Source organism: Rhea pennata, chromosome 22 (assembly GCF_028389875.1).
Source record: "Rhea pennata isolate bPtePen1 chromosome 22, bPtePen1.pri, whole genome shotgun sequence".
Classification (NCBI taxonomy): Eukaryota; Metazoa; Chordata; class Aves; order Rheiformes; family Rheidae; genus Rhea; species Rhea pennata.
The window spans coordinates 2,248,272-2,257,800 of record NC_084684.1 but is presented as its reverse complement, the minus strand read 5'-3'; the positions used below and the strand labels follow the sequence as shown (position 1 = coordinate 2,257,800).

Here is a 9,529-nt window from a genome sequence, read left to right as displayed (position 1 = left end):
TCCCCCCACCATCACCATCACCATCGTCACCGCCGGCGCTGCGGGTGGGCGCCAGGGTGGGGGTGGGCGCGTTGCTGCGGGCGGGCGCGCACACACGTGCTAGCACGGGGCCGCAGGCGTGCAAGCGTGGCGGTGGGCACGCGCGTGCCTGCGGCGGGGCAGCGTGGACGCGCCCGCGCGTGGGGCGGCGTGGGTGCACCAGCACCCCCACGCCGGGGCGTGCATGCAGCGGGGCGATCGCGCCCGTGCGTGGGGCGGCGTGGGTGCACCCACACCCCTGCGCCGGTGCGTGCACGCAGCAGGGCGATCGCGCCCACGCGTGGGGCGGCGTGGGTGCACCCGCACCCCCGTGCCGACTGCGTGCACACGGTGGGGCAATCGCGCCCGTGCGTGGGGCAGCGTGGGTGCACCCGCCCCCCCGTGCCGGGGCGTGCACGCAGCAGGGCGATCGCACCCGCGCGTGGGGCGGCGTGGGTGCACCCGCACCCTGCGCCGACTGCGTGCACGCAGCAGGGCGATCGTGCCCGTGTGTGGGCCAGCGTGGGTGCACCCGCACCCCCGTGCCGGGGCATGCACGCGGCAGGGCGATCGTGCCCGTGTGTGGGCCGGCGTGGGTGCACCCACACCCCCGCGCCGGGGCGTGCACGCAGCAGGGCGATCGCGCCCGCGCGTGGGGCGGCGTGGGTGCACCAGCACCCCCGTGCCGACTGCGTGCACACGGCGGGGCAATCGCGCCCGTGTGTGGGGCGGCGTGGGTGCACCCGCACCCCCGTGCCGGGGTGTGCACGCGGCAGGGCGATCGCGCCCGTGCGTGGGGCGGCGTGGGTGCACCCGCACCCCCGTGCCGGGGTGTGCACGCGGCAGGGCAATCGCGCCCGTGTGTGGGGCGGCGTGGGTGCACCCACACCCCCGTGCCGGGGCGTGCACGCGGCAGGGCGATCGCGCCCGTGCGTGGGGCGGCGTGGGTGCACCCGCACCCCCGTGCCGGGGCGTGCACGCAGCAGGGCGATCGCGCCCGCGCGGCCCTGCGCCGGCGCGTGCCGGGAGGCGCGAAGGCAGCTGCGAGCGGCCCCGGGGGCGCAGGAATGCGGTGGGCGGCCGGCGGCAGGATGAGCTCATGCGCGCCGCGCCGGCCGGCCGTGACTCCAGCGCGCAGCTATGCGGCCGCGGCCCTGGCCGGGAGCCGGCGCGCGGCGTCACCGCCGTCCCCTCTCGGCCCCGGCAGGTGGGCCGGCACGAGACCTCCTTCCCCGAGGACACGGAGGCGGGACCGCGCCGGCGGCCCGCGCCGCCGCAGCTACTACGCCCAGCTCTCGGACGACGAGGACCTGCTGGCCGAGGAGGCCTCCGGCGGTGCGTCGCCGCGGGCCGGCGCGGGCGCCCGCGCCTCCGCCGGGCCGCCCGCCGCGGGGGCTCATCGCGCCCGTTTTGCAGACGGCGGCGGCGAGGACGGCAGCGGCGAGGACGGCAGCGGCGCCGGCACGCGGAGCCCCGGCACGGCGGTGCCCGGCATGGCGCTGGCGCCCACAGGTAGGAGAGCGGCGCGCGGGCGCCCGGCCGGCGCCGTGCCGCCTCCGTCCTCAATCTCTCTGCTCTGTCCTCATCTCTCTTCTTCCTCCTCTTCTTCCTCCTTCTCCTCGTCCTCGTCGCGGTGGGCAGCGCCGTTGCCCGCGCCGGCGGGCATGGCGGGGCCCGAGCCCGACGACGACGGCCCGCTCGGTGAGTGCCGGCGCGGCGCGGCGCAGGGCGGGGGGGGGACGCAGCGGGGCCGGCGCCGACCGCCCCCGCGTCGCCCCTCGCAGTGTATTTCCGGGCGCTGGTGAACTTCACCCGCAGCATCGACTACGGCCCCGGGCTGGAGGACGCCGCCTCCGAGGAGTTTCGGGAGGTCGCCGAGGCCGTGGTGGATACGGTGAGCGCCGGCGCGGCGGCGGCGGTGGCGGCGATGCCCCGCGGGGACCCCGCTGACGCCGCCGCCCCCGCTCTGCGGCTCCCCCAAACCAGCTGGAGTCCGAGTACTACAAGATCCCCGGCGAGCAAGTGGTCAGCGTGGTGTTCATCAAGTGAGCGGCGGGCGGGCGGGCGGGCGGGCGGCGCGGGGGGCTCCGCCGGGGCGCCCCGCCGACGCCGGCGCCGGTGCCGCCGCAGGGAGCTGGCCGGCGCCGTCTTCGTGGAGCTGGACGTGGGCTCGGAGGGCAACGCGGACGAGGCGCAGATCCGCGAGGTGCTGCGCGCCGTCGTCGCCGGCGGCTCCATCGCCTCCTACGTCACCTCCGAGGAGGGCTTCCAGTTTCGGCGCCTGGGCACCGGTGAGCGGCGCTGGCGGCGGGGTGCACTGGGGCCGGCTGCGCTGCTGGTGGTGGTGGGGGACCTGTGCCCGGAGTGGGGTGCACTGGTGGGGGGGTGCGTTGGTGGGGTGCACCGGTAGTGGTGGGGTGCATTGGTGGGGTGCACCAGTAGTGGTGAGGTGCACTGGGAGTGGGGTGCACTGGTGGTGCTGGGGTGCATTGGTGGGGCACACTGGGAGTGGGGTGCACTGGTGGTGCTGAGGTGCATTGGTGCAGGGCACTGGTGGCGGTTGGGTGCATTGGTGGGGTGCACCAGTAGTGGTGAGGTGCACTGGGAGTGGGGTGCACTGGGAGTTGGGTGCACCGGTGGTGCTGTGGTGCATTGGTGGGGTGCACCAGTAGTGGTGAGGTGCACTGGGAGTGGGGTGCACTGGGAGTTGGGTGCACCGGAGGTGCTGGGGTGCATTGGTGGGGTGCACTGGGAGTTGGGTGCACTGGGAGTGGGGTGCACTGGTGGTGCTGGGGTGCATTGGTGGGGTGCACTTGTAGTGGTGGGGTGCACTGGGAGTTGGGTGCACTGGGAGCTGGGTGCACCAGAGGTGCTGGGGCGCATTGGTGCGGTGCACTGGGAGCGGTGGGGTGCACTGGGAGTGGGGCGCACCGGGAGTGGGGCGCACCGGAGGTGCTGGGGCGCATTGGTGCGGCACCCCGTCGGCGGCGGGGTGCGCCGGAGGCGGGCTGCAGCGCGCGGGCGCCGGCCGTGCCGCTGACCGCGCTGTGCCCGCAGTGACGCCGCGGTGGCGCGCCTGCAGCGCCCTGGAGTTCGCCTGCGGCAGCGGCGAGTGCGTCGACGGCGCGTACCGCTGCGACCGCCGGCCCGACTGCCGCGACGCCTCGGACGAGCAGGGCTGCGGTGAGCCGGCGCGGCGGCGGCGGCGGCGGCGCGCGCTCGCCGACCCTCTCCGGCGCTCTCGCCTCGCTCTCTCCGGCTCCCTCTAACCGCTCCGGCGCCCCGCGCTAACCGCCCGCTCCCTTGGCACGGCCCCGCGCCGCGCCGCGCCGCGCTCACCGCCTCTCCCGCGCTCTCCCCAGGCCCGCCGGACACGGCCACGCCGGCCACCGCCCCGCCGCCGCCGGCCGCCACCGCCGCCCCGCCGCCGAGCGTCACGGCGAGGCCGGCCGGCACGGCGAGGCCGGCGGCCACGGCGAGGCCGAGCGGCACGGCGAGGCCGGCGGCCACGGCGGCGGCGCGGCCGTCCACCAGCCGCCCGGCGGGCACGGCGCCGGCGCGGTGCCGCCCGGCGAGGCGGCGTGCGCCGACCGGCAGTGCGTGCCCCGCGACTACCTGTGCGACGGCGAGCGGGACTGCGCCGACGGCAGCGACGAGCTGGGCTGCGGTACGGCGGGGCGGCGGGGGGCGGTTTGGGGCCGCGGTGACGGCAGCGCCGGCGGTGACGGCGGTGACGGCGTCCCCCCCCCGCGCAGGCACCCCGACGCCCTGCGAGCCCAACGAGTTCAGGTGCCGCAACGGGCACTGCGCCCTCAAGCTCTGGCGCTGCGACGGCGACAACGACTGCGGCGACGGCTCTGACGGAGAGCGACTGCCGTGAGTGCCGCGGCGGCGGCGGCGGTGGCGGGGCCCGGCCCGGCGGTGGTGGTGGCGGCGGCAGGGCCGGGCCCGGCGGCGGCAGTGGTGGGGCTGGGCCCCGGCGGTGGTGGTGGCGGCGGCGGCGGCAGCGGGGCCCGGCCTGGCAGCGGCGGTGGTGGCGGTGGCAGTGGCGGGGCCGGGCCCGGCGGTGGCGGCGGCAGTGGTGGGGCTGGGCCCGGCGGTGGTGGTGGCGGCGGCGGCGGCAGCGGGGCCCGGCCTGGCAGCGGCGGTGGTGGCGGTGGCAGTGGTGGGGCTGGGCCCGGCGGGCGGTGGCGGGGTGGCGGCAGCGGGGCCGGGCCCGGCGGCGGCAGCGGTGGCGGCGCTGACGCCGCCGTCGCGGCCCGCAGCCACCAAGGCGCCCGGCGCGGCCTGCGGGCCGGAGCAGTTCGCCTGCGTGGGCAGCGGGAGCTGCATCCCCGCCAGCTACCAGTGCGACGAGGAGCCCGACTGCCCCGACCGCTCCGATGAGGTCGGCTGCGGTGAGTGCGCGGCGGCGGCGGCGGCGGCGGCGGCTGCGGGGGGCGGCGGGGGGCGGCGCGGGCCCGGCGCTGACCCGGCGGCGCCCCGCAGTGCCCCCGCAGGTGGTGGCGCCGCCGGCCGAGGCGGTGCAGGCCGCGCCGGGCCAGACGGTGCGCTTCACCTGCGCCGCCACCGGCGTGCCCACCCCCATCATCACCTGGCGCCTCAACTGGGGCCACATACCCGCCAGCCGCAGGTGGGCGGGGCCCGCGCGGGGGGCGGGGCTCCGGGGGGCGGGGCTCCTGGTGGGAGGGGCTTGAGAGGGTGGGAGGGGCTGGCGGTGGGCGGGGCTTGAGGTGGCAGGCTGGGCTTGCAATGAGGGGGAGGGGCTTGCAACTAGGGGGAGGGGCTTGGGGTGGTGGAGGGGCTTGCAATGGGGGAGGAGCTTGAGGTGGTGGGAGGGGCTTGCAATGAGGGGGAGGGGCTTGGGGTGGTGGGAGGGGCTTGCAATGGGGGAGGAGCTTGAGGTGTGGGAGGGGCTTGCAATGAGGGGGAGGGGCTTGAGGTTGGTGGGAGGGGCTTGCAATGGGGGAGGAGCTTGAGGTGGTGGGAGGGGCTTGCAATGAGGGGGAGGGGCTTGAGGTGGTGGAAGGGGCTTGCAATGGGGAGGAGCTTGAGGTGGTGGGAGGGGCTTGCAATGAGGGGGAGGGGCTTGAGGTGGTGGGAGGGCTTGCAATGGGGGAGGAGCTTGAGGTGGTGGGAGGGGCTTGCAATGAGGGGGAGGGGCTCGGGGTGGTGGGAGGGGCTTACAAAGAGGGGGAGGGGCTTGCAATGATGGGGGAGGGACTGCCAGGGAGGGAGCCTGTGGTGGGAGGGGCTTGAGGTGGTGGGAGGGGCTTGCCATGATGGGGAGGGGCTATCAGGGAGGACCTGTGGTGGGAGGGGCTTGAGGTGGTGGGAGGGGTTTGCCATGAGGGGGAGGGGCTACTGGGGGGGAACCTGTGGTGGGAGGGGCTTGTGGTGGTGGGCGGGGCTTGCGCCGAGGGGGAGGGGCTTGGGCGGTGGGAGGGGCTTATAGTGAGGGAGCTTGCGGCGGGAGGGGCTGGTGGGAGGGGCTTGCAATGAAGGGGAGGGGCTTTGAGGTGGTGGGCGGGGCTTGCAGCGAGGGGGGGCGTGGTCTGAGCGCGGCGGCGGGGGCGGCGGGGGCCGCCGCGGCAGGGTGTCCATCGTGAGCGAGCAGGGCCGCGGCACGCTGACCATCCGCGACGTCAAGGAGGCCGACCAGGGCGCCTACACCTGCGAGGCCATCAACGCCCGCGGCATGGTCTTCGGCATCCCCGACGGCGTGCTCACCGTCACGCCGCCCCGCGGTGAGCGCCGCGCCGGGCGCCGGGCGCCGCGCCGTGCCCCGCGCCGCGGGGGGGCCCGCGGCTGACCCCCGGCCTCCCCCGCAGGGCCCTGCCCCGCCGGCCACTTCCACCTGCCCGGCGCCGCGCGCTGCCTGCCCTGCTTCTGCTTCGGCGTCACCAGCGCTGCCGCGGCGCCGGCCGCCACCGCCGCCGCCTCCACCTCCGCTTCGACCGCCCCGGCGACTTCAAGGGTGAGCGGCGGGGCGGCGGGGCGGCGGGGGGCGGCGGCGGCGGCGGGGGGCCGGCTCTGACGCTGCGGTGCTGTGTCCCCCGCCGCGCACCGCCGCGCCGGCGGCAGGCGTGAACGTGACGGGGGCGGCGGGCGCCCACGGCGCTGGCGGCGCCGCAGCTGCGCGTCGAGCCCGGCGCCGAGGAGTTCCAGCTGCTCGACCTCTCCCGGCGCTTCCTGGCGCGCGACGCCTTCTGGGCCCTGCCGGACGCCTTCCTGGCGACAAGACGGACGCCTACGGCGGGGCGCTGAGCTACGCGGTGCGCTACCGGCTGGCCGCGGCCCGCCGGAGCCCGCGCGCCGCCCACGGACGTCGTGCTGCTGGGCGCCGGCACCAAGCTGCTGTCGCGGGCCCCGCGCCGAGCCCGCGCGGCCCGGCGTCTTCAACCAGCGCCGCGTGGCCTTCACCGAGGTGGGTGCGGCGGCGGCGGCGGCGGGCGGCGCGGCGGCGGCGCGGACGCCGGCCCCGCGGGCCTGACGGCGCCCGCCACCCCGCAGGACGAGTGGGAGGACGAGACGGGCGCCGCGGCGAGCCGGGAGCGGCTGCTGCTGGTGCTGCAGGACCTGCGGGCCGTGCTGGTGCGGGCGGTGTACGACGGGCGCCAGGCCAGCGCCGGGCTCAGCGCCGTGGCCATGGACGTCAGCGGCGCCGAGCCCGCCGGGCTGGCCCGGCCGAGGAGGTCGAGGAGTGCCGGTGCCCGGCGGGCTACGCGGGGCTGTCGTGCCACGCGGTGCGCCGCCGGCTTCGAGCGCGTGCCGCAGGGGGCCCTACCTGGGCGCCTGCTCCGGCTGCAGCTGCCACGGCCACGCCAGCGCCTGCGACCCCGTCTTCGGGCACTGCCTGGTGAGCGCCGGGGCGGCCGGGGCGGCAGCGTGGGGGACGACGCGGCGCCGAGCGCTCACGCCGCGTCCTCACGCCGCCTCCCCGCCGCAGAACTGCCAGCACAACACGGAGGGCTCGCGGTGCGAGAAGTGCCGGCCCGGCTTCTTCGGCGACGCCACGCAGGGCACGGCCGGCGCCTGCCGGCCCTGCCCCTGCCCCTACGCCGAGCCGGCGCGCCGCTTCTCCGAGTCCTGCTTCCTCGACACGGACGGGCAGGCCACCTGCGACGCCTGCGCCCCCGGCTACGCCGGGCGCCGCTGCGAGAGGTGGGAGCGGGGCGGGGCGCGGGGGCGGGCCGCGCCGGGCGGCGCCGGCGCCGTCTCACCGCTCGGCCCGCCCCCCCGTCTAGGTGCGCCCCGGGCTTCGAAGGTGACCCCATGCAGCCAGGAGGGAAGTGCACCCCGATCGGTGAGCGCCCGGTGCCGGCGCGGCGCCGACCCGGGGGACGGGGCCAAAGATGGGGGTGGAGATTGGGATGTGAGGACGTGGGTGAGGACGGCGGGGGGGATAAGGACCGGGATGAGGATGCGGACAGGTATGAGAACGGGGATGGACGTAGGGATGAGGATGGGGACGAGGATGAGGAACGGGACAGGGATGGGGACGAGGATGGGCATAGGGATGGGGATGGGATGAGGATGGGCGTGGGGATGAGGAGGAAGACAAGTATGGGCATGGGGGATGGGGATGGGCATGGGGACGGGATGAGGATGGGCATGGGGATGAGGAGGAGGACAAGGATGGGCATGGGGATGAGGAATGGGCGTGGGGACAGGGATGAGGATGGGCATGGGGATGAGGAGGAGGACAAGGATGGGCATGGGGATGGGGACGAGGATGGGCGTGGGGACGGGGATGAGGATGGGAACAGGGACGAGGATGGGGATGGGAATGAGAACAAGGATGGGGATGAAGAGATGGATGAGGATGGGGACGGGGACGAGAATGGGAATGGAGATGAGGATGGGACGAGGATGGGCGCGGGGACGAGGACAAGAATGGGGATGAGGAGATGGATGAGGACAGGATGGGACGGGAACAAGAATGGGAATGGAGATGAGGATGGAAAGAGGATGGGCATGGGGATGAGGATAAGGATGGGGATGAGGAGATGGATGAGGATGGGGATGAGACGAGGATGGGCGCGGGGACGAGGACAAGGATGGGGATGAGGACAGGGAATGGGGACGGGAACAAGAATGGGAATGGAGATGAGGATGGAAGGAGGATGGGCATGGGGATGAGGATAAGGATGGGATGAGGAGATGGATGAGGATGGGGATGGAGACGAGGATGGGCATGGGGACGAGGACAAGGATGGGGATGAGGAGATGGATGAGGACAGGGATGGGGACGGGAACAAGAATGGGAATGGAGACGAGGACGGAAGGAGGATGGGCGCGAGGGACGAGGACAAGGACGAGGACGGGGATGGGAGCAGGGACCGGGGTGGGGATGGGGACGAGGATGGAGATGGCAGCAAGGACGGAGGGCGGAGACCAGGACGGGGACAGGGATGGGGCCGCGTGCCACCGCTCCATCCCCGTCCCCCGCGCCCGCAGGCCAGGAGATCGTGAAGTGCGACGAGCGCGGCGGCCAGGGCGCGGCGGGCGGCACGTGCCGCTGCAAGGTGGGTAGCGCGGCGGCGGCGGCGGCGGCGGTGGTGACGGCGGCACCGCGGACGACGACGGGCCGCCCTTGCCGCTCCCGCAGCCCAACGTGACGGGGCGGCTCTGCGACGAGTGCGCGGCGGGCGCCTTCCACCTCAGCCGCGCCAACCCCGACGGCTGCCTCAAGTGCTTCTGCATGGGCGTCTCGCGGCAGTGCGCCAGCTCCTCCTGGCACCGCGACCAGGTAGGCGGCGCGGCGCGGCGCGGCCCCGCGCCCGGCCCGGCCCCGCCGGCGCCGCCCGACCCGCCGCGCTCCCCGCAGGTGCGTGCCGCCGCCGGGGAGCCCTTCGGCCTGGCCAACCTGGCGGCCACGCGGACGGTGCGCGAGGGCGTGCGCTTCGCCGGCCCCGGCGAGCTGCTCTTCGCCGACTTCCCCGCGCTGCCGCGCGACGTCTACTTCTGGGTGCTGCCGCCGCGCTTCACCGGAGACAAGGTGCCGGCGGCGGTTTTGGCACGGGGGGGGGGGGACGGACGGACGGGGCTCGCGGTGTGCGGGGGGGAGCGCGGCGGTGACGGCGCGCCCCTCGCAGGTGACGTCCTACGGCGGGGAGCTGCGCTACACCGTGAGCCACGCGGCGCCGGCGGGCGCCCGCCCGCTGCCGCGCCACCCCGACGTGCTGCTGCGGGGCAACGGCATCGCGCTGGAGCACTTCGGCGAGGCCAGCCCGGCGCCCGGCGTCCCCGCCGCCGTGGCCGTGCCTTTCCGCGAGGTGAGGGCGGCGGGGGCGGCGGCGCCGGGGACTCCCACCCCGCCGCCGCCATCGCGGCGCCGGGGAGCCCCGCCGCGGCTCACGCTGCGCCCCGGCAGCGCGCCTGGCGCCGGGCCGACGGGCGCGAGGCCACGCGGGAGCATCTGCTCATGGCGCTGGCCGACGTCGACCTGCTCATGATCCGCGCGTCCTACTCGGAGAACCCGTCGGAGAGCAGGTAGCGAGGGCATGGG

At 76.1% G+C, this 9,529-nt stretch overlaps 1 protein-coding gene across 1 annotated transcript in view; it reads left to right on the top strand.

The window, feature by feature from the left end:
* The first annotated feature begins 1,441 nt into the window (after positions 1 to 1,441).
* HSPG2 (heparan sulfate proteoglycan 2) overlaps positions 1,442 to 9,529 on the top strand; it is a 28,989-nt gene continuing 20,901 nt past the window's right edge. The window contains 29 exon segments of the mRNA XM_062593418.1: positions 1,442 to 1,530; positions 1,803 to 1,912; positions 2,005 to 2,063; positions 2,149 to 2,309; positions 3,076 to 3,217; positions 3,463 to 3,584; positions 3,587 to 3,685; positions 3,774 to 3,880; positions 3,882 to 3,894; positions 4,284 to 4,415; positions 4,507 to 4,651; positions 5,614 to 5,765; positions 5,850 to 5,924; positions 5,927 to 5,995; positions 6,103 to 6,125; positions 6,127 to 6,247; positions 6,250 to 6,303; positions 6,306 to 6,445; positions 6,532 to 6,694; positions 6,697 to 6,761; positions 6,763 to 6,789; positions 6,791 to 6,877; positions 6,968 to 7,182; positions 7,266 to 7,324; positions 8,479 to 8,546; positions 8,630 to 8,770; positions 8,849 to 9,019; positions 9,117 to 9,296; positions 9,395 to 9,513. Of these exon segments, the coding sequence (XP_062449402.1) occupies positions 1,512 to 1,530; positions 1,803 to 1,912; positions 2,005 to 2,063; positions 2,149 to 2,309; positions 3,076 to 3,217; positions 3,463 to 3,584; positions 3,587 to 3,685; positions 3,774 to 3,880; positions 3,882 to 3,894; positions 4,284 to 4,415; positions 4,507 to 4,651; positions 5,614 to 5,765; positions 5,850 to 5,924; positions 5,927 to 5,995; positions 6,103 to 6,125; positions 6,127 to 6,247; positions 6,250 to 6,303; positions 6,306 to 6,445; positions 6,532 to 6,694; positions 6,697 to 6,761; positions 6,763 to 6,789; positions 6,791 to 6,877; positions 6,968 to 7,182; positions 7,266 to 7,324; positions 8,479 to 8,546; positions 8,630 to 8,770; positions 8,849 to 9,019; positions 9,117 to 9,296; positions 9,395 to 9,513 (3,038 nt within the window). The 5' untranslated portion in view covers positions 1,442 to 1,511.